The 26,586-nt window shown below is 39.4% G+C and overlaps 1 protein-coding gene across 1 annotated transcript; it reads right to left on the reverse strand.

Moving 5' to 3' along the window:
- Positions 1 to 687: 687 nt before the first annotated feature.
- On the reverse strand, positions 688 to 24,848 carry LOC132175730 (peptidyl-prolyl cis-trans isomerase CYP59-like). The gene is made up of 15 exons (XM_088514863.1): positions 24,624 to 24,848; positions 24,233 to 24,378; positions 23,312 to 23,416; positions 22,937 to 23,054; positions 22,708 to 22,758; positions 10,448 to 10,539; positions 10,224 to 10,323; positions 9,305 to 9,427; positions 9,099 to 9,176; positions 8,890 to 8,936; positions 8,742 to 8,797; positions 7,067 to 7,107; positions 4,548 to 4,653; positions 1,657 to 1,792; positions 688 to 1,588 (listed from the first exon to the last, which is right to left on the reverse strand). The coding sequence occupies exons 2-15, from the start codon at positions 24,328 to 24,330 to the stop codon at positions 877 to 879; spliced, it is 1,863 nt and encodes a 620-aa protein (XP_088370989.1). The 5' UTR covers positions 24,331 to 24,378; positions 24,624 to 24,848; the 3' UTR covers positions 688 to 876.
- Positions 24,849 to 26,586: the final 1,738 nt, after the last annotated feature.

The following is a 26,586-nucleotide window of genomic DNA, read 5'->3' on the forward strand; positions in this document are numbered from 1 at the left end:
ATCTAACGCATCCGTGACTCCGTCCGAACGGCTAAAATGCCTGTCCGGACGGGTGTTGCTCCCGAATGCGCTCGAGCACACGTCCGTCCAAGGTTTATATATATATTCCGTAAATGTATTTAATCCCAATTACAAACTATGTATTCTCCGCAACTAGTTTGAATTACACAATTCCTTGGTCTTAGATGCTCTCAAATTTAATTTGACTCTACCCCTTTTCTAATTGAACGAGGGAAAAGGGATACAAGGGATGACTCTACCCATTTATTTCTCTCTTTTTAAGCTTTTGCTAGAAAATATTTAGCCAATCTCGCTTTCAGGCTTTTAAGTAGTTGTGTTGCAAAATTCCAAGCGCTCTCCAAGTTTGTAAGTAATTTTTACCCTGATATTAATCTACTAAATTTTAATATTACGATATCGTACTGATGATTTTGATTATTAATTTTGTAATGTTATAATTTTATTTTATTTTTCTACTGGCATCTGGAAAAAAAAAATTTTAAAAAAATGTTTTTAATTTCTTTTTAAGAACTATAGGATTATGTGTAAAAAACCCTTGGGCATTTTAATGGGAGCAGTATCGGCAATAAAATTATTATTATTATTTCTTTTTCCCTGAGCTTATTTGGGACGATTACGCATGCGTATATGCAAAATGAAGACCTAGAATTAAAAAAGATGTCTATATATTGCTCATGCGCTTCTGTATTATAATTTCTCTGAATTTGTACTACTCTTCAAAAAACTAATTGAAGTATTTCATGAGACAAGTAAACATTTAGATTAAAAGAGTAGATAAATAAGCCAAGTTTGATTACATACGAGACAAGAAGAATAAAAACAAACCCAAGTTCCTCGGCTCACAACCATATACATTCATCTCCTCCTCCTCTCACTTTGGTGCCTCGTATCACCTGAAGTGTTTCGCATTCCATCTTCTCGCTCTTCCCTCCTGCCTTTATGGCTATAGCTATCTCCATTTGCATTTCTTTTTCCCTCACTTACCTCATCCATCGTTTCTCGCCTGTCACTTTCTGCTTTTCTCTTCCTATAATCTCTATCATCATTTCTATAATCTCTACCATTGCTCCTTCCTTTACTGCTATTATTTTCTTCGCCTCTCTTTCTATACTCTCTCTCATCCCTACTTCCCACATGACTAGAACTATCTCTATTTCTCTTCCTATAATCTCCATCCTCCCTCCTTTCTGCATGGCTATCATTATCTGGAGTTCTCTTTTTGTAAACCCGCTCATCTCTGTCGATATCATCTATGTCTCTACGTTTATACTTTTCTCTATCCCTTTTCTCTTCAAAATAATCCCCTTCTCTTTTACTTCCACTGGAGAACCTTGATTTACTATCACGACTCACTTCAACCTGTGTGTATCCTCGACTTTTGTCATTGTGCTTGTGCCTATTGCTCCACTCTTTAGTTTCTTGATCTCTATTTCTATGCCTTGGGTCTTCGGAACTTCGCCTTAACATCTTTTGCTTCTCACCTTGGTCATCTGGATCATGGCCTCCTCTATGACTTTTTTCTTGATTTGGACTTTCTTGAGTTTCTCCATCAAATACCATTTCATAGCTACAAAAATTACCAGCATGAGAGAGAGAGAGAGAGAGAGATCCACAATCAAACGCAAGATTACAAACCTAGAATTATTATCTCCACCTCGTTGTTTGTTATCATCCTTTAAAATATACTTTTGAGTTTGCCGTTCGACGGCTGGGCCCCCGGTGCAATCCTTGGCAATGTGGTCAAGAGCACCACATTTGAAGCAACCTCTTTCTAGAACCAAGATAAACCATATGGACAGATTAATTTCGGAGGATTTCAGAAACTACCGAGATTTCAAAATGAATATCAAACTCAGGATACAATCCAGGGGTGAGAATTTAATTACATGTGAAAAGGGATGATAAAGAAATTCACTCGGCTTTCTGTTGCCTTCCAACTACTGTCTCACATTAATCCATATGTAATAATTGCTTTAATAGAACTTCATATCAAGGTATGTGCCAAGTAATTTATTTTAAGTTTTTGGGAAACTACACTTACACCCTCAATCAATTTGCAATGTTCTCCTCAATCTTTCAATTTATTTCGTGTATCCTACCAATCTACCATGGAAGTTGCAATGTCTTCCTTCGGCTCCCAAAATGACAAAAATACTCTACATAAAAATAAAATAAAAAATAAAAAAGAGGAAGAAAAAATTGCCATTTTGGATCTCTAGGGATGGAAGTACCTTCTTTTTAGTCTTTTAAGATATGGTATAGCTTTTTACTTAAACTTAGTAGAAGTAAATGGGGGTGGGTACCGTCTCAGCAAAACTTGTAACATGCAATTCCAATGGAAGCTTAGTACATTACATTAACCAAATTGAAAGATTGGCGAGGGACATTGCAAATTGGATGGTAAATTGAAGAGGGTAAATGTAGTTCCCCTAAGTTTTTCAATAAATAATCCAGAAGAAGATAGGTGAACCAAGACCAGTATCTTGTCATACCACAGTATGTTTAATACGATTGAAATACTAAATAAAATTCAAGCAGGATAGTCAATATAGGTTCTCATTTAAATAAGTGGGTAGCATCAAACATCCTGTCATAATAACTATTGGTTCTTAACCATTTTTTTGGGGGATATGCTAGATGTTCTCCTGGTATCCTCTTAATCCTAGGTAGATATTATTTTCTAAAAATCAAGTGAGAGAAATAAGGGCCACTTTTTTTTAGAAAATAATATCTACTTTCAACTAGAAGGACACCAGGAGAACACAAAGAGAGCATGTAGCATTCCCCCTTTTTTCCCCATCATATGTACCCCATTGAGGCCTTATTTTCCTTTTCAGGAGTGGGACTAGGAAGCAATAGGAATCCAATTTTCGTACCTCTTTGCTTTCTGTCATAGACAACGAGAGCTTGATTTATGCAATAACCAATGAGGCCCCCACCCAAAAAAGAAATTGAAGTAGAAATATTGTACGAAACTATATCATACATCTTTGACATTTATCTCCACAGCTATGACAGCCAAATTCCATGCTACTTACCATGCAGCATAGCGAACAAGTTCAAATTTTGGAATATTTATTAACGTGTTGGCTCAACTTTCAAAGAAGCTAAGGTTACATGATGCCCAGATCTGCTTTTTCTATGGAGTGTTGTCAAATATTACTGATTGTTGTTAAAGAAAACCAAAAGCAAAGAAAAAAGAGTACCGTAGTTAATTAACCGCAAGTACCTCAAGGACTTTAGCCCGATTAGTCTTGCGGGGGGCATTTACAAAACTATTGCTAAGATTCTAGCAAACAGGCTTAAAATGGTGTTGGAGAAGATTATCTTTAAGTTGCAGAATGCATTCATAAGAGGTAGACAAATCCTAGATTATGTTCTTATCGCCAATGAATGTCTTGATAGTAGATTAAGATATGGTAAGCCGGGTGTTATCTACAAACTGGATCTAGAAAAAGTTTATGATTTTGTTGTATATGTTGAGGTGTCTTTTGTTCGGGGGGGGGGATTGCATTTCTTCGGTGCGTTTCTCAGTTTTGGTGAACAACACTCCAGTAGGTGATAATTCCTGTGGCTTGAGACAAGGGGACCTTTGTCCCCTTTGTTGTTTGTCCCTATGATGGAAAGTTTGGTAGAATGATTTTTGCTGTTGCAAGTGGGGGACTGTTGTTTAGTCTTTGTGTGAGTAATGTTGGTGGGTTTGATTTCTCTCACTTTTGTTCGCTAATGATACTTTGATCTTCTGTGGTGCTAATCCAGATCATTTGCATTGCTTATTCTTATGCTTTGAAGCTACTTTGGGCTTAAAGATTAATTGGCTACGTCAATTCTTGTGGAAATGTTGATTATGTGAAAGGCTTGACTAGTATTCTAGGTTGTGGGGTCTCCTCTTAGCTAGTGAAGTATCTTGGTCTACTGTTGGGGGCCTCCTATAAGGCCCTACATATTTCAGAAGGTGTTATGAATAAGATAGAGCGACGGTTGGCTGGTTGAAAAATGATGTACTTGTTCAAGGATGGTAGGTTATCCTTATGGGGTGGGGTAGCCGAAAAGTTCAAATGTCACTTGGTTAGCTGGTCCAAGGTTTGTTCATCGCTTGAGGTTTAGGAATTCAAAACTTGCAGGTGTTCAATCATGCTCTCTTAGGTAAATGGTTTTGGAGATATGTGCATGAGAGATAGACCTGGTGGAGAGTGGCTCCAATTTGCCTACATATTTCATGTCCATTTCTCCTCTCCCTTGAGTGTTGCAAACCGTATTGAGAATTTCCAACGTGAATTCTTATGTGGTGGCAAGGCAAAGAGTTCAAATATCACATAGTTAGCAGGTCTAAGGTTTATTTGTCAATTACTTATAAAAAATAATAATAATAATAATAAAATAAATTTTTTTTTTTAAAAAAAAAAACATGTATGGCAAAGATAAGTTCAAAACTAGTGCAGTCAAGTGATGAACCACAAGGAAACATACATAAATGAACTAGAAAAAAGAAGAAAAAAGAGTCTTTAAAACATTGCAATCTTTACCTCTACCCATTTTGTGATCTTTGCGTCTGTACTGGGACCACAGTTTTGCAACACTTTGACTAAAATCCACATGTATCCGTCGATCATCAATCAGTGCATTATCCATCTGATTAGATACCAAGTTTGAAAAAATGAATAAATATATAAATAAGAGTTTTGCAGCAAAAAAAAAAAAAAACAGTAATTGGATTCTTCAGAATCTTTTATTTTTATTTATTTATTTACCTATTCATTTAGCTCCGCGTAGCCTTGGGTCCCTGACTAAAAACTTACACTAAAACTCCTTATAGCTTGGATCAAATTGATATATTTTGGTGAACCAATAAAGTAATGCCACATAATAATCTATTTGACACATTGAATACATGCAAATATTTTCCTGTTTCAATTTTCTCAAACACTTGGTCCAAAATATAGTAGTTTAATCTACTCCACAAGGAGGACTTGGTGATTGGGAGAGAAAAAAGAATCGTGTATAGGATTTTTTTTTTTTTTGATAACAAGGAACCCCTCCAAGGTAGGGCCATTTCATGTACTCACCCCTATTAGGTAAACTCGAACCCGTGTAAAGCGCCCCCTCCACACGGATCAGGTAATACTCCGGCTTCGCCGGTGGGTTGGCCCCAAGAAATTGTTTGCACTAAAGGGGATTCGAACCATAGACCTCATAGAGTACCACAAAGACACCACTTGAGCCAACCCCTTGGGGGCTCAACCCATGTTGACAAAGCACACTCCAAGTCCAAATCATCACAAATAAATTATCTCTACAGACTTCAGAAGACACTGTCAAGGGTATGAATGAAAAACACAAGTTTCTCTTTCTATCCTCTAAAATCTTTTCAAATTTCAAGTTAAAGATAACACTCCGGTAAATACTTGAATGATGACAGAAGCAGAAGAGAAGGCACCTCAATAGTTTTTAACAAGTAACAAAGGAATGTTTAGACAATGTCAAAAGGGGGCACAACCCAATCTATACAGAAAGTATACGAAAAAATGCATCCAACAAAGAGCAGAAAAAGTGAATTAAAGCTGAAATCCTGAAATTAAGGACATCAATTAAATCAAACAAAGAGTCAGAGGCTCCAAAAGAGGGATGAATCGAAACCCATTTAGAGTGTAGACACAACTTCTTCTGAGCTTGACAGAAAATAACACTTGGGCGCTGAAAGGTCTCCATTTGAAGTTCTCTAAGCATGAGTAAAATTAATGTATCAAAACAGTTCAGGGCTCTTTTCCACTAATTTTGGGGGAATGGCAGGTTAAAATAAATGCCTCCTTCCTAAAAGAGATAGAGCAGAAAGTCTACAGGACTGTCGCCACAAAAGACTTGAGGATTATCTATGAACAGTGATCAAAATTGTTTTCCCAAGCCAGAAAGTCACTTCCTTGCCCCTCTCCAAATGTTAATGTGATTGTGAAAGTGCTTGTAGCTAGCAGCTTTGTGGATTCTGGAAGTAGAGGGAAAACCCACAGAATACTCACGTAAGGGACACCAAAAGGGTGTCATTCAATGTGAACGGGGGAGTTCACTGAACTCTGTTCTTCTTAGCAAGGATTTTCAGCAATATGGCAAGATCAAATGCGTGACAGATATGTTATTGCCTAACATATGTATGCTATTACCCGCTTCATGGCTACTTCTTTCACAAAAACAGTCAACTTAGTGAAATTCTTTCTGCCATTCAGCCCAATGAGCAAAGAATGGGCCTCATGGATAAATGTGTCAAGGTCAAGGGAAGTAGTAGTCATTTTTCATTTATCACCCGTTGGCTAATAATGCTCCTGGATCCTCGTTTTAGGGGCTTTATTATACCTAAATTTTGTGTGTGATATTTCTGGATTTGGTATTTTGGGATGTTTGGAAGTTACGTTGGACTTTGTTAGATACTAGTGGGATACTTGTAAAGGGGAAAAGCCCAATTTTTAGTAGCAGAGATATCCATTGTTCTCATTTAGACTGGGAGTTGGGGAATTTTTACAGAGACCAAAGCGGAGGAAGCTTAGATCTTGCGAAGCAAAACATAATGCTTTTTTTTTTTTTTAATATGTATTCTGAAACTGGAACCTTATACCCTTTGACACTCACTTATTGCTAGCCTCATTCATATATATATGTGTGTGTGTGTGTGCAAGTAAGTAAAGAGAAAAGAAAGGAAGAAGGGAAAAAAAAATTATGAATTGTCGATAATCAGCTCTACCAACATTCTCTACATCAAAACAAGAAGGGAAGAGAGGGAGGGGGAGGAACAATAATCCACTATTGTAGCCGTAGGGCAGAAAAGTACAGTCCTATATTTCACATGAAGTAGTCAAAATAAAATCATAGAAATTAAAAACCTTAAGATTCTCCCCAACACAATAACATTCTCCGGAGAAGTTGTTAAAATGTGCTTACCAAACCATCACAAGAACTAGATGCATGTAGCTAGTGCATCAGGGTCATTAGATATGCAGGCAGATACAGAAATAAGCAATTTGAGTAAAGGACAGATAATTTCAGTGTTTCAACATTCCTTAAAATATGCTTGTTCACAAGCATCATTTGTCTCAAACTCTGGCATGGAAAAAGAAAATCGATAAAAACCAGATTATATATCAGAAACTTGATAGTATATTAGAAAGTAGGAATACACTATTATCCAAGGAAATGACGGTATGGACATCACTTAGCCACACATAAAAGAACCACAAAATAAGTACTATAAAGAGAGAAAAATGTTGATATCCATTGATAAGTTATGCATCCATTATTTAGTGGAAAATCTTTTTGAGATCTGTAAGATGAACAATCATGAATGTTGTTGTCGACTTTCTTTCCCTCCTTTGTTCATTTTGCAGTTGGTTGGAAATGGAAATAGGGGTTCGTCGCAGATGACTTGTTTCGAGGAATTATTATCGCTTAGCGCTTGAGTTCATAAATGTGAAAGTGAAAACTTAAGGATAGCTGTCAAACCTAAAGAAGTAGGGAACTAAACACAACCAAAAAACAAATTCTTCAATTTGGAAAGAATCATAACAATAACAATGATAATGTTCAATCATCACTTATCCTAAAAACTTAAACTAATAGGAAATGATGAATTTAATCATTTAATTAATATTCTAACACTCTCCTTCAAGCGTAGGCTTAAACTTCTCTTCAACAAGTGAGGTTGAATATTTAATTTAAATTGAAGGTGAATTACAAAGACAGTTCAAACTCTTATAACATGTTAGACAAATAGGAAATGTTGAATTTAATCATTTAATTAATATCAAAACACTCTCCTTCATGCGCCGACTCAAACTCCTCTTCACTAAGTAAGGTTTAACACATGGAATATTTAATTTAAATGAGAGGTAATTACAGAAACAAAGTTCGAACTCAAGACTACTGCTTTGATAATATGTTAAATCACTACTTATCTCCAAAGCTTAAGCTAATAGGAAATGATGAATTTAGTCATTTAACTAGTATTTTAACAGATAACAATAACACTAATATATATATATAAAATAAAAAATAAAGAAGAAGAAAATGCGTATTAAAGTATGATGATGGTAGTCTATATACAGAATTCAAAGAAAATGTTCAGAGGGAAGACTAGAGGGAAACCGGAAGGGGAAGAAAAAGGTGCTGAAAACTCTTTTTTTTTTTTTTTTTTTTTTGGATAAGTCTGAAAACTCATTTTTAAACAACAAAACGCAAAAAGCTTTTCAATCAATAAAACACAAAATACTTTTCAATAAATAAAACACAAAACACATTTTAGAAGACTTTCCTAGAAATATTTTGAGAAAGCACAACCCCCGGGCTAAATTGGTTAATTATAAATAAATAAATAAAATTAAAAAATTAAAAAAAATAAAGAGGTGGTTGCATGGCCACTTTAATCATGATCAATCGGGTGGTCACACACGGCCACACCCAGTGGCCAGGAGGGTGGCCACACAATAACGGGGGGTGGTCACTAGGCCACCACCGAGTCTTTTACAATTTTTTTGTGAACCCTGCAGACCACTTTTCAATTGTGGACCCCACTGAAAACACTTCTAAACTTTCTATCACATCAAAAACTCTTTTCAAATCAAAACAGAGAAAAACCCTTACAAAACAAAGACTGGAGATACTTTTTCATGTGCTGTAAATAAGAGATTAAACATATCCTAGCAGAAAATGGCCAAAAAAAAAAACACATTTCCACTCACCTATGAATGCATAGCATAAACTATCTCCAGTCTTAGAGTCACGAATTATTTCAGCCCTGTCACCAGCATTTGTTTATAATGAGAAATGCATCTTACAACCCCCAAAAGCATTAATTAATACCCAAAAACAAGTTCCATCATCACTTACGATGATACTGTTCCAAAACGTGAAAAGATGGTATGCAAGTCCTCATCCTGCAGTAAAAACAAGTAATTATTTGATATGACCTTAAATGAAAAAATCATTAACAAAGAACTCAATAAGGGTATCATTTAATTATTGGATTCTAGAGTAGCATCTTCGTAACCATAGGAATGGTAGAGATTCCCAATCACAATGAGAGATAAAGCACTCACTTCAGTAACTGGATTCAGTTTACAAACAAATAGCACATTATCAGGAGGCTTCATCTCAGCATCCGGAATATCTCCAATCTGTATGCACATAATGCAAATAAAAGAAAATCATATAAACAAATAAAACAGAAACAAGGACTTATTTAATCAAATTGAAAATTTTTGTTAGCAAATACTTGCGATCAATATATGTATCAAATGCTTACACTCTCAAGTACAACTGCACTTGAATGTGCTTCTTTTGAGCGGAGAACCTCCTCAAGCTCTGCAGGACCTAGTTGTTCATCCATAGGCTCCCAATCATCTTCAAGCCTCACATCATCATCAACCTAGTTACAACACATACATATCAGTCATGACTTTGAAGAAAAGATGCTTGCCAGGTAACCACCACATGCTCAAATACCCAACAAAAAATTGAATGAACCACGTTCACCCAGTTCTCTTTTATTCACCTTATATAATGCATAGCAATCCCAAGGGGTCGGCTTAGTGGTTGAGGCTTGTGGTCTTAGGGAGTATCACCCCATAGATTCTAAGTTCGAGACTTGTTAGGTGCAAACTCCTCCTTGGAGCCACACTCCCTGGTGTAAAAGCCAACGATTTATCCTGATCCGTGTAGGGAAACTTCCGAAGGTGCGGTGCACGGGTCCGAGGTTTATTTTGCAGGGGTGGGTTACCCATCATAAAAAAAAAAAAATAATAAATAAATAAATGCATAGCACATGTAACAGAAATACATTTTGCATTATTTTGGAAATTTTAAAACTAACAACCAAATATCTGCCGGTCTAGAATACTCAAAATCCGAGTATGAATTCCTAGGTAAGGAACATGCCATCAAAATGCAAGAATTCCAACTTGGTTTTCAAAGCGCTTGATATGATGCATTTAATTTCCTCCCAAATGTTAAGAACATGAGTAAGCTTTCCTTGACATTATTAGAAGGGATTTTGATAGCCAGGCAAAGCAATGGTATCATCGTTTTGATATATCTGATATCAGAAATCATCTGACCTAAGAAACTTATGCCTCTAAGTTCCATGTAAATTACTTATCGCTCATTTTAATTTGGCTTCGTGCCTCCTCAAATATAAATAATTAATATATGCAGAGTGTCATTACCTCACCCTTTGGTTTTCCTTCTAGGGAAGCCTCAGGAATCAACTCAGATAATTGGGGAGGATCATCAAAAGGATCATCCAGAATGTATGTGTGTTTGATTCTGTTCAATAAATGAAAATGCAAAAAATTATGGTATCACGAGAGAGGTAAGAAAATTTAACTTTAGAAACATAATGCATTATCAATATTATCAAAATAATATAAGGAGTGGAAGAAGAATCAACCGGATATTCTTATATGGCCTGCCCTTCTCATCCACATAAGCTTCATTTATCCTAGTCAATGTATCAAGCCCTTCAGCTACCTCCCCAAAAACCTGCAATGATGAATACTTTTTTGAGTAGGTGGTATTTTCACCCAACAACACTATTCAGGTAGATACTACATCATAAACTCTTCTCAGCTTTATATATATATATATATATATATATATATATATATAGAATGAAGCGGAGGTTACTAGTTCAAATCTTCCCTTCCTCTTAGGGTCAAAAAACTTATCAAAAAAAAAAAAAACCTTTTATTTAGAATAAAAATGCACTCTCTGCACCCTCACACTGGCTTACTCAATATTTCCTAGAAAAGTTTTGGCCCCCACTCCCAAGTAACCAAATCTTTATTCTTCAAAGGTTTCTTGTCAAATTCACAAAGGAACATACAAAAAGCCTTTAGGAAGGTCAAGCATCCCAAACATGTTAAAGCAAGAACCTAAGATTTATGCTGGATGACTGCCAAGGAAATGTGATGCATAACAAGCCTAAATTAATCTTCATTACCCAATTTGACACTGCAACTTAGAACCACAAAGAGCACCCAAACTCCACTTATATAACACACATATCCAGATTACGACAACTTTACTGCAGGAAGGGCCTGATATATAGAAAGGTTTTTGTCTCCAAATGCTGGTACAGAATGAGATAGCCATAACCAAAAAAAAGGTTTGCCAAATCAAAGCTCAAAACACAATCTTACATGTTGGACTCAATATTCAAAAGTTCTTCAAAATGTATTTATTAGGTGCAACAGACTGCACTGCAGTGATCAGGCTATATCGATATCAAATTAATTTTGGGTAACAAATCTTTCATATAAAATGAGAGCTCCCTTAAAATTCTCATCCAAAGACCAGTTAATCAATAAGATAATGCCTAACATCAACTGGGAGTTCTTGCTTTATTTGATTAAAAGATGTGGGTTTGGGGAGAAATGGTGCTCTTGGATAGCTCATTGTATCTCGTCAGTGCGCTTTTCCGTTTTGATTAATAGCTCTCCTTCCGGATTCTTTGGCAGCTCTTGTGGGGTTAGACAGGGAGATCCTCTGTCCTCTTTTTTGTTCATCATTGTGATGGAGGCTTTTAGTAGAATGATTTCTGCTACCACACATCACGGTTCACTCTCAGGCTTCGCTGTGGGGTCTAGACCATCCGAGATGGCTAACATTTCTCACTTACTTTTTGCGGATGATACTTTGGTTTTTTGTGGGGCTAATGTTGACCATATGTTCTCCCTAAAAGCGTTGCTTGCCGTCTCGGATTTAAAGGTGAATATGATCAAGTCGGCTTTGGTCCCGGCGGGCAATGTGGATAATGCGGTTGAGCTGGCTGGAACTCTAGGATGTGTGATGTCCTCTCTTCCTTTGAAGTATCTTGGCCTTCCTCTTGTGTAAAGGCTTTTCTGGGTTTGTATGATGATTTTTTATAGGTTTAATGAAGAACAGCAAATGAAATGGACAATGCAGAAATATATTGAAGATAAATGAGCGGATTAGAGATTGCTCCTTCTCCTACAACATCTCAAGCCAGGAATCTCTATGCATACCTCACCTAATGAGAGTGCCCCCCATTATATCACCCATTCTGTTAGAATATATTCTAACAGAATGGCCACCTGGATCCCTTCCCCAAGGTTCTAGAAGTGCCGCAATACAAGATCTGGAAATTACAGAGAAACAGCCTTGCAAAACGCGGGCTTTAACAAATAAAACGCATGCATAAAATTAACATAAAGTGCAGAAGAAAAGAGGACAGCTGTACTCCCCAACTTTCCCTTCTTCCACACGTATCTTCTAATTAGACCTCCTTCTGTGCCACTGCTTGGCAGTGCGGTCTTCTACGTGCACCCATAACATCTTGGGGCTCATTTTAAGGCCAAGGCAACATGGGAAGGAATTGTGGAAAAAGTTGAGCGTTGGTTGGCTAGCTGGAAAAGAATGTATTTGTCTAAGGGTGGTAGGGTTACCCTTATCAAAAGCAATCTTTCTAACTTACCCACGTCCTTCTTGTCTCTTTTCCCCATCCCCACCACAATGGCAAATCATATAGAAAAGCTTCAACGTGATTTCCAATGGGGTGGATTAGGTGAAGAATTTAAATATCACCTGGTTAATTGGTCCAAAGTCTGCTCTCCTATCTCCGAGGGAGGCCTAGGATTCACAATTTGCGTTCATTCAACCAAGCCCTTCTAGGGAAATGGTTGTGGCATTACGCGAATGAAAGTGAGGCTTGGTGGAAAGCCGTTGGGGATGCCAAATATGGTTGCAATTGGGGTGGGTGGTGTTCTATCGACCCCCCAAGGACGTATGGGGTGGGCCTCTAGAAGCATATTAGAAGGGGCTGGAGATTCTTTTCAAGTTATACTAGATTTGATACAGGAGACAGCTCGAAGATCATATTCTGGGACGATGTGTGATGAAGTGAGACTAGTCTCAATGTAGCTTTTCCTATTCTTTACAACATTGCCTCTGTGGACTGCGAAGGATGCGCCTGTGGCTACTAATATGGATCTTTCGAGTGGCACCCTTCAGTGGAATATTAGTTTTGTTCGGTTGATTCATGATTGGGAAGTGGATAAGTTGGCCTCCTTCTATTCTTTGCTCTATTCGATTAGATCAAGAAGAGAAGGGGAGGATAAGCTTTGGTGGACCCCGTCTCGCAAAGGGACTTTCGATGTTAGATCTTTTTACAAGGTCATCGCATACAAAGACAATCCCTCTTTCCCTTGGAAGAGCATTTGGCAGACTAAGGCTCCCTCCAAAGTAGCCTTCTTTGTTTGGTCGGCGTCTTTGGGGAAGATTCTTAGTTTAGATAATCTTAGTAGAAGACAAGTCATCGTGGTTAATCGGTGTTATCTTTGTATATTGGATGGGGAATCCGTTGATTATCTCCTCCACTGCGAAGTGGCTCGCGCCTTATGGAACACAATTTTGAATCGATTTGGGCTTTCTTGGGTTATGCCTAACAATGTGGTGGACTTAATGGCTTGCTGGTGGTCTGGGGGTAACTCAAGGAGTGCGGTTGTCTGGAAGATGGTGCCTTTTTGCCTTATGTGATGCATATGGAGGGAAAGAAACAATAGGAATTTCGATCATCTTGAGAGGCTTTTGAGGAGCTCAAGTCTTATTTCTTTTTTTCCCTCTTCACTTGGACATCTGCTTATTTAGCTCCTTTAATTATTAGCTATTCAGATTTCCTTACTCTATTTTCTCTCTTGGAGTGCGGTTGCGTGGAAGATGATTCCCTTATGTCTTATGTGGTCCCTATGGAGTGAAAGAAATGCACTAGCTCCGTTAGTGATTAGTTTTTCTCAATTTCTTATTCTTTTCTCTCCTTCTAATTAGGCCCTCTCTTTTTATACTCTCTGTGTAATAGGGTTGCGCCCCTCTGCGCTTTTGATATATACAACATTACTTATCAAAAAAAATATTTTCTCCCTAGTCTTAGGCGTTCTCTTGTATAATTTCTATGTACTAGGGTCGCGCTCCTCTGCGCTTTTTGATATATATAACATTACTTATCAAAAAAAAAAAAAAAGACAATGCCTAAAATATTTCATATGACCGTGAGTGGAAGACATGAAACTTCTTTTGCATATAGGGAGGTAAGGTGTGAGATTACTTATATGAGACTTAGTAAAATGAGAAGCTGGGTAATACTTTGAAATTATGCATTTTTATAGGAGTGATCACTCTACCATGGATGCAATTTCTACCAATGCAGAAACTTGAACCATGGTCAGTTAGCAGAGTGAAAGTGGCAGGTGGTTTGGATCTCTTATCTGCCTTAGCTAAAGGCTTGCCTGTTTCTGAAGATAATGATTTAGTTGTTGATCTAGAGCACCTCAAAGCTCCATCAGTTTCCAGGAAAAGACTTGTAATGTTGGTTGGGGTTTTCTCCTTAGAAAGGGAGTATACAAGATGACATTGGTGGTTGGTGTGAGAGTGCTGTGAGAGTGCTGTGAGTGCTGTGAGGGCGCGTGAGGGCGCGTGTAGGGTGGTTGGAGCTAGTGTTAGTTTGTGTCATGGCTGGACCGAGGAGGTGGATGGTGGAGTCCAAGGAGTTTGAGGTGTTGATCAAGGAAGGGGCATCAGGAGTGAGAATTTTTGAAAGGAGCTACAGAATCAAAAGGTCCATCTTTCTTAAAAAGGATGAGTTAGCCTGGTTGGTGAAAGTAGCGGATGATTTGGTGGCAGTGAAGAGCTCTGAGGTATTCTGGGATCAATCTAGAGCTGGATACCCCAGAATTATTGCACAGAAGAGCTCAAATAGGCATGGATACTTCCTGACAGTGGAGGAATTCGATGGAAGAAAGAGATGCGGCTCAATCATCATCCCTGAAGGTCGACGTGGGTTTGGGTGGGATCGCTTCTTTAAAGAAATGCAAGCAGCTTCCTCTTTTCTTCGTGGTCATCGAGTGATCAGTGAATGCAGGGAGTTTAGGGGAGATAAGGGTGAAAAGGGGGACAACGACGTTAAGAACCAGAGAAGTTATGCCGAAACAGTGAGATTGCAGACGAAGGAATTCCAGAAAGGAGGTAGTTTCGGCCAGGTCCAGAGTCGGCGAGGACCTATGGAGCAGAAGGTTCAGAGCTATGGTAAGAACACGTTTGGTCCGAAGGCCAAAGTTTCGGCGATGGTTCAGGGAGGCTCTGGGGGGGTCCCGACGAAGTTTTTCTGGCCGGCGAAGTCTGTGCAAAACCAGGGAGCGAATGGACAGCTTGGGGCGAAGGACGAAGGGTGCGTGGAGGTCTCGTCTTCAGCTCCGGCGAGAGTTACAGCAAGGTCGGCGGAACAGATGGTAGCGTTGTCAGGTTCTAATTGCGTGAAGGGACGGGAGGGGATGGGGCACCATGCTGGGCAGGTAGGCATCGAGCTCCTCAACGTGAAGGAACTGCTGAAACGTCTGAAGAGGGAATGTGACGTGGGGATGACCAGGATTGATAGGGTGTTTAAACAGATGGAGCTTAATGGGCTTGGGCCAGATAATAAGACTTGTGGTGGTCTGGGGAAGACAGAAGTGAAAGGGAAGAAGAAAACTGGAACGGGAGGAACAAGTAGACTGAAGGTCAGGAAGAAAATGATTTTTAAGCCCAAAGGAGTCGTGGGCTCAGGCTCTAGCCCACTTAAAACTGGACCAAGCTATCCAGTAGTGGCATCCTCGGAGGTCCTTAAGGTAAACCCGAGAGACCCGCATCTTCCCATGGATACTGCGGCGACTTTCTCAGGCGGAGGGGGGAATGGGTCAGCGACAGGAGGGATTCCCAGGGAGATAAGCGGCAAGTCTGTGGGGGGTGCTGGTATTTTCCGGGCAGAAGAGCGAACCATAGAGTTGGAGCCCGTAAGTCCGGTGAAGAAGACCCAGTCCTCCGGCAACGAGTCAACCTTGTTAACATATAGGAGGAGGAAGAATGGGCCGCAGAGAGGGGATGAGACATTGGTGGGTCCACTAGGACCCTCAACTGCGACGTCTGGACAGTTTAAGGGGCCCATGGGTCTGTCGCCGGAAAAATCTCAGAGGGTGCCGGAGACCCTTCCGTCGTCGGAGGAACTCCAGAAGGCGCCGGAGAGGCCTAGGGAGACCGGAGAGGCTGGGGAAGGTATGTGTTGGGCCAACCGTCAGCTTTTGAGGGGGAGTCCCTCTTGCCGGAAGTCTGGGATGGCTGCGGGGGAATGGGTTCAGCAGGATTGTCGGGGGGTGGAAGAGAGTTTGGGCCCATTGACTCAAATTGGGCAAAAAAGACTGGATCGATCATCGGTTTTGGAGTTTTTTGAGTCTGATTCAGGCATGGATGGGGACAAAGTTGCTGAAGCTGCAGTTTTGGAGGAGTTAGGGTCAGACTCGATCTCATCCAGCTGGGTAGTTGGAAAATGCCTCAAATTTTGCCCAAAAATTGGTGTTTCCGATGAGGGGAAAAAGGAGGAATTGGAGGCATTATTCAATGCTATAGAAGCTTCTAGAATGCAGTACAATTCGGATTTGGGAGGTGCTTCTGCCTGTGTTCCTGCACTCAAAGGACTTGAAGAGATTGAGGAAGATGAGAGGGGTCGTTTTGGTGGATCATGAAGCTTAATATAGTAGTTTGGAATGTGAGAGGGTTGAATGCCCTCAAAAAAAGATTGCGCATTAGGGGTCTTTTAAAGGAATGGAAAGTAGATGTAGTGTGTTTGATTGAGACGAAGATGGAGACCATCTCCAGAGAGGTGATTCATAGTCTTTGGGGAGGTCAGCATGTGGGGTGGAAGTATAAAGGTTCTAACGGTGCGTCGGGGGGGATGCTAATGATGTGGGATAGGAGGGTAGTGGAGTGTAAGGAGGAGTGTGTGGGACATTTCACTTTGGCGTGCTCCTTTCAAAATGTAGAGGATAGATGGGTTTGGGCGTTTGGGGGAGTGTATGGGCCGAATGAGGATTTGGAGAGAAGGGTTCTTTGGGAAGAATTGGCTGGTTTGATGAGGGTGTGGGAGGTCCCTTGGTGTTTGGGCGGGGATTTTAACAGTGTTCGCTTTCCCAGTGAGCGCACCAATGGTTCTTATTTCTCTTCGGGCATGATGGATTTCTCAGACTTCATCTCAGAGAATAATATGGTGGATATTCCGATGGTGGGGGGTCAATTTACTTGGTCCAATAATCAAGAAGATGAGAGTTGGTCGAGGATTGATCGGTTCTTGCTTTCTTCGGATTGGGAGGACCACTACCCAGCAGTATCACAAAGGAGACTTCAACGCCTGCTCTCGGATCACTTTCCTTTATTATTGGATTGTGGGACTCCTTGTGGAGGTAAGAAGAGTTTTAAATTTGAAAATATGTGGCTTAAGGCAGAGGGCTTCGTTGATAAGGTTGCTTCTTGGTGGGGGTCATATTCGTTTGAGGGTTTGCCTAGTTTTGTGCTAGCTAATAAACTAAAAGCCCTTAAAGTGGACTTGAAAAAGTGGAATGAGGAGGTCTTTGGGGATATTGGGAGGAAAAAAAAGGAGTTGTTGGGAGATATCCAGGAGTTGGATGAGCTGGCAGAATCGAGAGGTTTAGATCAGGAGGAGAAAATCCGGAAGGTGGACAAGTTGAAAGATTTGGAGAATACATTGTTATGTGAAGAAATTCATTGGCGCCAAAAATCGAGAGCTTTGTGGCTCAAGGAGGGGGATCGAAATACTCGTTTTTTCCACAAGATGGCTAACTCTCATCGAAGGTACAATAGTGTGGAAGTGCTTCGTATTAATGGCGTGTTATCAGGTGATCCAGTTGAGGTGAAAGATCACATAGTGCAGTTTTACCAAAGCCTTTATTCGGAACAAAGCACTTGGCGCCCTAGAATGGATAACCAGCAGTTTTTGACCATCGAAGAGGAGGATAGTAGGTGGTTAGAAAGAGATTTTGAGGAAAAGGAGGTTTGGGAGGTGGTAAAAGGCATGGATGGTGATAAGGCTCCAGGCCCAGATGGCTTTTCCATGGCTTTTTTTCAAGCTTGCTGGGGTGTTATTAAACAAGACGTTATGGCGGTTTTTGCAGAGTTCCATCGTAGGCGTCAATTGGTGAAGAGCTTGAATGCAACTTTTATTTCCTTGATTCCGAAGAAGGCGGATGTGGTGGAGATGAAGGACTTTCGGCCCATTAGCCTGGTGGGAGGAGTGTATAAGATTGTGTCTAAGGTTCTTGCCAATAGGATGAAAACTGTTTTGGGTAAGGTCATCTCCTATTCTCAAAACGCTTTTATTGGGGGTCGGCAAATCCTAGATTCCGTTCTCATTGCAAATGAATGTGTGGATAGTCGCATGAAATCAGGGGTGCCAGGTGTTCTTTGTAAATTGGACTTGGAAAAGGCCTATGACCATGTAAATTGGGACTTTGTTCTGTATTTGCTGCATAGATGTGGGTTTGGCGAGAGGTGGAGGGCTTGGATAGAGTGGTGTATCAAGACGGTAAGATTCTCCATTCTTGTGAATGGTTCTCCGGAAGGGTTCTTTAATAGTTCGAGGGGAATCCGGCAAGGGGATCCTCTCTCACCGTTATTGTTTGTCTTGGTCATGGAGGCTTTGAGTAAGATGGTGAATGCAACGGTTGACCAAGGCCTTTTGAAGGGTTTCTCGGTGGGAAATAGGGTCTTGTCGGAGTTGATGGTCTCCCACTCTTTATTTGCGGATGATACCTTGATTTTTTGTGAAGACTCTATCGAGCAAATCCGGTATGTTCGTCTCATTCTCTTATGTTTTTTTTTGATAAGTAATTACCCAAGTTTAATTAAAGATTGTGGTTTGAGAGTGAATCTGGGAAAATCAAAGATTGTGGCCATTGGTGAGGTGGAGAACATTGGGGTTTTAGCTAACATCCTTGGGTGTAGTGTTGCCGATTTGCCTATGAAGTATTTGGGTCTCCCTCTAGGGGGGTCGTACAAGGATACGGCTATGTGGAATGAAGTGATCGAAAAGATGGAGCGTCAGTTGGCAGGTTGGAAGAGAATGTATCTTTCTAAAGGAGGTCGCTTAACCCTCATTAAGAGCACTTTGGCTAATCTTCCGACTTACTTTTTGTCTCTGTTTCCGATTCCGGCAAGTGTAGCTAAAAGGATTGAGAAAGTCCAAAGAGATTTCTTATGGGGAGGAATTGGGGATGAGCCCAAGTTGCATCTTGTAAGTTGGAACCAAGTTTGCAGCCCGCTTCGCTATGGGGGTCTTGGTATTCGGAAGTTGCACCAGTTTAATCAAGCTCTTTTGGGGAAATGGCTTTGGAGATACGCAAATGAGAATGGGGCTCTTTGGTGTAAGGTGATCGAAGCTAAGTATGAAGACCAAGAAGGTGGGTGGTGCACGAAGGATGCTTCGGGCTCTCATGGTGTGGGTCTTTGGAAGCATATTCGGAATGGGTGGAATTCCTTTGCCAAAGGTATTCGGTTTGAGGTGGGGGAGGGATCGAAAGTTCGTTTCTGGCATGATATTTGGTGTGGGGACAATTCTTTGAAGCAAGCTTTCCCGTCCTTATTCAATATCGCCAGACACAAAGATGCTTGGGTGAAGGATAATTTTATTGGGAGGAATGGGGTTGTTGAGTGGAATGTCATTTTCATACGATCGGTCCAAGATTGGGAGGTGGATTTGGTTTCTCCTTTCTTTGAGCGGTTGTATTCTTGCAAGGTTTCTTTAGGCAGTGTAGATCGTATTTGTTGGTCTTCGTCCAAGCAAGGCAAGTTCGAGGTTAAGTCGTTCTACAAGGCCTTGACCTTTTCTAGTAAAGAGGAGTTTCCTTGGAAGAGCATCTGGCGTACTAAGGCGCCTCAGCGGGTGGCTTTTTTCGGGTGGACTGCAGCCCTAGGGAAAATTTTGACTCATGATACGTTGCGCAAGAGGAACATAGTGGTAGTGGAGTGGTGTTGCATGTGTAAGAAGAACGGAGAGTCAGTCGATCATCTTCTTCTTCACTGTGAGCTTGCAAGTGCTCTTTGGCACATGATTTTTCAGAGGTTTGGGTTGCATTGGGTCATGCCTTGCCGGGTGAGGGACTTGTTTGCTATTTGGTGGGCGGGAGGACGAGCTCGAAGCGCGGTGGTGTGGAAGATGATTCCTCTATGTCTTATGTGGTGTATTTGGAATGAAAGAAATGCTAGATGTTTTGATAATTCCACTAGGACCATAGAGGAATTGATTCATTTTTTCTTCTTTACTCTTTACTCTTGGACGGCCGCTTGGCTTACTCCTTTAGTGATTAGTTTCTCTGAGTTTCTTTTTCATTTTTCTCCCTCCTAGGCGCTCTCTGTGTATACTTCTCGTGTATATGGGTTGCGCCCCTCTGCGCTTTTTTTATATATCATCATTACTTATCAAAAAAAAATATTACACATCCCATTAGTGAATAGACTTCCATAGAGAATAAAACTATCTCATGCACTCTTCTACACCATAGAACTTTGCAAGCATTAATGTTCAAGATTTGAGTATGCATCTTAGATAGCTTGAATTGATATTTGTGGCTAATCTAATTGTTTAATAAAAATAGTATGTAAAAATATTAGCATAAGAAAAGCTTATATAGTAATGCTACTAGCCATTTAGGCTGCCTCACTTCCAATTTTTTATTTTTATTTTTTATTTTATAAGTAATTTAATCTCATTAAAAAGTGCAGCGGGGCACAACCCTAATACACATGAAGAATATAGGAAAATCGCTATTAAGCAAAAAAAGAAAAACAAAGGTTCAAAATGTTAGTAAAAAGCAAACTATTATGAGTTGTTATCCATGTGTAAAGGGAATTGAATATAATTTTTTTTAGCTCCAACACCGAAGTCTTTCTATCTTCAAAACTCTGTGCATTACCCTCTCTATAAATACACCACATTAAACATTTTTGATAAGTTAAAAGGATTTCATTAAAACCCAATGGACGCACCCAAATACACAAGAAGTATACAAAAGAAACACCAAAGTAGAAAAACAAAAGAGATAAAATAATACTAATAATAATAATAATAATAATAAAAAGTTATGAAACGATAAATGTGAAAACAATCACAAGCAACTATCCATTAAAACGGGGTATGGAAAAATAAGGTCTTTAGCTCCACCATTGTCCTCTCTTCAAAGCTCCAGTCAGTTAGTTCTCTCTAAATGCGCCACATCAACTAGAGCCAAATCATCTTCCACAAAGCTTCACTTTGAGGATTATTGATCTTTGTTCTTCAACAAGCGAGTAGATCTCTCACCCAACAAGGCATGACCCATACTAAGCTGATAGCTCGAAAAGAGTACCATAAAGCACTAGCAATTTCATAATGGAGTAAAAGATGGTCAACGGTTTGCCCACACTTCTTACACATGCAACACCAATCAACTACAATGATTCTCCACTTTCTTAAGTTGTCCATTGTAAGGATTTTACCTAAAGCAGCCGACCAAGTGAAGAAAACAACTCCCAAAAGGACCTTGTTTCACTAAATACACCTCTAAGGGAAAGGATTACTGCAGTAGGGGATTAAACATTATAGAACAATCTTACATCAAACCACCCTTTCTTGGAGGGGTTCCAATAAAGCTTGTCAACACCATCCTCAGTTTAATGGAATACAGCTGATCGAAACAGAGGAGAAGAATTCAAACTCTCAATCGTGTGCTATTTTAACAAAATTGAAGTCCCACTTAAGGGAGCAATTAGAGAATTGAAGATGAACTGCCACAGAAGTATACCTAAGGCCAGGGATGCTATACAACTCCAAAAATGTTGCCTTAAGGGGTCATTCCCCACACCACACGTCATTCCAAAAACTAATATTGGAGCCATCACCCACCATGAATCTCGAAAATCTAAAGAACTCCCCCCACCCTCTCCTAATGAACTTCCAGAGACCTCATTAGAGCACCACTCACCCCATTGACCTTAATCTTTACTTACCTTGTAGTTAACATAGCCAAGAAATCTTCTACGGTAGTTCTCTCTAGTCCATACGATTCTCATTTGTGCTTTTAGGGCACAATGACATTTTTTCGAGCAAATGTGGCTCTGCTTGTAGGAGAAGTCGATTTGCTGCACTTCTACCAACATTGTCTTATTTTCCTCCAGCGACACCTTCATCCACGCTACTTGAAAACTTCAACATTGTAGGAACTCAAAGAGGGAAGTATTGAAGCTTCTTTCTGACTAAATATGTAGGAACTTATCGAAGTGGGTAGGAATTTAATGTGTAATAAAAGTGTCGATATGGCTTTTTTAAAACATTAAATATGTTCCGTTAAAAGAAGGGGTATGTTGGGAAGATTTTGGTCAAAGTGGTCACGTGCAAGGTACCTGACCACTTTTCCATCCATTGGAAGATGCTGATAGAGTGGCATTTTTTGGCCTTTTTGCAAGGTACATGCAACACCACTCTACCACCACAACATTCATCGTTCTCAAATTATCTAGTGTCAATATTTTCCCTAAAGCCACCGACCACACAAAAAACTCTACCCTTGAAGAAAGCATGTGAAATCTCAACTATACCCCTCACTGATTATACCAAAAAAGAAAGGAAGAACAATTCTTGCAATGGTTTTGCTCAGCATGAAAACTGTGTCTGCATCTTCAATTTAACCAATGGGATTGAACATGCATAATATATGAGAAAAGTAGACTAGCCAAAGAAACAATCATAAAAGTAAACATTCCTTTATTCTTTTCAGAAAGCAGCAATTATTGGTAAGGGAAATAGTAACCAACAGGTCAGTGGGATTGGTAGAGACTCACAGTGTGCTTCCCATCTAGATAGTCCAGATCATCACGTAATGTCAAATAGAACTGGAAAAAATAAAAAAAATAAAAAAATCATAAGCACATAAATAGGTCAGAATTAAAACTTGGTGAAGTCTAATTCTTCATAAGCTGCAGAGATTATCTGATTGCTTCTTCATCTTTGTGAAGATATATATTGGAAAAGTATGCTCAATACTGTTTAGCAAGTAAAACATTCTCATACCTGAGAAGCATTAAGATTCTCTCCAGCGCTGGCCATGGCAACAATGCCTGTCTTAGAATGCTTTAAATCAAGATGAATCTCATCACTGAAAAAGCGAGCTTGATCACCATATAGAAATCTGAAAGGAGAATTAGTGAGGAACAAGTAAGTTCTGTTATGTAGGAACTAAAATTTACTTATCATAGAAGATACCAAGAAATAGACTATAGTGACTACCCAAGTTGTCTAACAACAAAGCACAGTCACATGAAATTACAAGCAAAGAAGCAAGAATTGTAGACAGCCATCAGTATAGAGAATTTCCGGCACAATTTTGGTATATAGCGTGGGAAAATGTTATATGCATCACTTCTAGAGTTAGAGAGATGTTCATACTTGTAGATTGAATCACCACCTGACCCTGTTCCAGTCGGGTCACCTGTCTGTGCGGTAAAATCCTTCTGAACTGTGTGAAATAGGCACCCATTATAGTATTTGATCCTGCAACAACGAGGAAAACAATTAAATAAAAATTAGGATATCGTATAACCAATACCTGAAGCGCATAAATATCGTTCATCCTACTCAGAAAATAAATTTCATATTAGCCATAGTTTCTTAGATAGAAAAAGACTATTCATCAAAATAATTACGGAAGCATCACTTAATGGTATAAAAGCTACAACACTCATCAAAATGAACAGAGTCCAAGAGAGAAAGCAATCCATGGAGAAAGAATTATTCTTAAAAATCTGCAAGCATCAAGCCTATTAGCCACACGCCAGCTAAAAGATGCTAATGAGCACTTGTCGGGTCGTACGTTTTTTTAATGTAATTTTTTACCCCAAGGGAAGGGGAAGGAGTGATTCGAATAAGTGTCTTCCACTTCACGAAGCATGGTCTCCAACCAATCAAACTACCCCTTGGGTCAAGATTCCAACAAGTACCTATCCCACAAAATTTGAAAGAACAAGCAAGATAGAGTTGCAACAAATACCTAAAACACGTAGCCCCATTAGCCTTAAAAGCAATGGCACCATCGACAATAGAACCTTGTCCATGTACTCCCATAACCCACTGAACATAGATGTTCAAACTCAAAAGAAAAAAAAAAATCATAAATTCAAGAAAACGTCGTTATTTCACTCTTAACCCCCGTTAATTTAATAGCGCTTGGCGCAACACAAAGGGACTCGAGCAAGGATAGTCATAGCTCAGCAGAAAATAATAGTTTGGTTACTGGGAAAGTGTCAGTAAAACAGTCTTTTCCTTCCACATTAACTAAAACGGAGAATAGGGGAAAGATAAATAGCTCACTTGCAAAGCTTCAAGAAGTTCTTGGAGGTCAAGGGGCACTTGTCAGTGTGCAAATCCACCACTATGTCCCCTAAACTCGTTGCGATTAGCACCGACATCCTCTATGCTACAACACTCTCAGCTATAAATCGCTGCGATTTGCTTTGCTGCCGAAAAACATTCCAAGAATCAGAAAAATAAAAGCAACCTCAAAAAACTAGAAATAATTGGAGGTTCGATCCCCTCAAAGCGATCGTTATCCCGTTTATTTTCCATATTTTTCTTATATTGAGTCGATAGAAACCCCTGAGTTCCTATCATTTGGTAGTATCAAAGCAGTTCGATTTCTTGTCTCCTTCTTTTTTCCCTGTTTATTCCGTTTAACCGATTAAATAAATAAATAAAGCCCAACCTTGCTTCGTGTTTGAAAGTGGAGTAGCTGATAGCAGTGCTTGTGGTGGTCCGCGTGTGGGCAGTTGGCTCCGGTGGTTGCTGGTGACGAACCGAACGGTGTGCCTCTCTGGTTTGCCGCAAAGTTGGGAAAGTGGTGGTGTATAGCCGTTGGAGGTGTCTGGTACTGCAATTTGGCTGTGCACTTTGGCTACCTGGAAGAAGAAAGGGCTGTTTGGGTAGACAACTCAACCCAATCATGTTTGGTTCTTATTCCAACATGGGAATAGCCTTTTACGATTACTCTAGTTTGGTGTTAGTCTTGCTGTTGTTTGGTGACATGGATATGTTAGCCCTCATCACGATTTGACTCGAAATTTATGGAGCAATGGAATAAATTGATTGTTGATTCCATCAACCTAGAGATGAATTATGAATCAATTGAAAGTCTGCATTCTTTGGAAATACATAATGTGGAAGGTTTTTTTTTTTTTTTTTTTTTTGGGGGGGGTAATCTAATGTGGAAGGTTTTTTACAAATCTGATTAGTGATCTTAGATAAAAATATCATTTGTCTCTTTCATTGAGAATACTTAGTTGACAAAAATTCGGCAAACATCAATAGTTGTGGAGTTGTTTTCAACAATTATCTAATTTGGCTTATAACTGGACAAAAATGCGGCTGTTTTGATAGATTTATTGAAGGTCTTCATTCGAATATTTGATGTGAAGTTAAAACCTATCAACCCCGAACCATGAGAACTGCTATTTCGTTTACAAGGAAAGAGACAGTGAGACTCGGAGAAGAAAAATGTCAAATAATCAAGGTGGTAGATCAATTAACAATGGGCCAAAGCAACTCATTTTCTAGTGTATCTTGCAAAATTCCTGCCATGCCCAAGGAGTCAGCATTGACAACGATTTCAGAGTTGGTTTCATCCACATTTGTAGATATCTCCAACGTTGATAGTTGTCCTGAAACAAAGGTCATTGATCCAATGTTGGAGGAAGATGATATCTAAAATAAATCACAAGGCATGCATGTACTATCATTAATCATAGACTTTGAGCTACTAATTAAAATACAATTATTCTAATCAAACCTAGTAAGGTCTCTAGGCTCCTTTCCTTTAAAAGCCATCTTAAAAGAAGATAACCCAACAAACCGCTAACACTGCGTAAGTCTAAGACTTGGTAAGTAAATCCCATGGTTGAGTATGAAATGAGCTCTGGTTTATAAGCAGTAATAGACATGTATTTATTTTAGTAAACAATTGAGGTGTTGCCTTTGTTGTCACACCATGAAAAATATAATTTGGTTTTAGAAATGTGTAGGTGTAATCCCAGCAACAATTGCCTATAAGCTTTAATGCAAAAAAGTAATGCTTGAATAGGTTATAACTATGATGTATAGTTTACATGGGATAAGACCCATTCTTAGCAGGGTTTGCATTGTCATAAGTGGCCTAAAACACAATACCGGTGCCCCGGCTATTGTACGCTACCGTTCATAACACTAGTAGCTGACTGAGTCCGACTTGGGGTAACCCCATGCTATTAATAATGTATGTCATGTAGTGAACCACCAATCAAATATGGATGCACTAGTTACGAAACAATAATTGAATCCAAGGTCCATATAAACACACATTTGACCATAAAATCAAGTATATATAGTAAGTCTATGGCCATTATACCGCACGTACCATGTCATACAATGCAAATATTTTTGTCAACTATGTCCCACCATTTAGTCTAAATGGCTCCTCTCCATTTCATTTGAAATGGAGAGGACCCCTTTATCCATTATTTGAAATGGAGATGAGCCATTTAGGCTAATTGGTGGAACATAATTGTCATTTTCTTAAAAAATGTAAATATTTTTGTCAACTACGTCTCACCATTTAGCCTATATAGCTCCTCTCCATTTCATTTGAAATTGAGAGAATCCCTTTCCAAAGCAAACGGAAAGGGATCCTCTCCATT

Source organism: Corylus avellana, chromosome 3 (assembly GCF_965113065.1).
Source record: "Corylus avellana chromosome 3, dhCorAvel1.hap1.2, whole genome shotgun sequence".
Classification (NCBI taxonomy): Eukaryota; Viridiplantae; Streptophyta; class Magnoliopsida; order Fagales; family Betulaceae; genus Corylus; species Corylus avellana.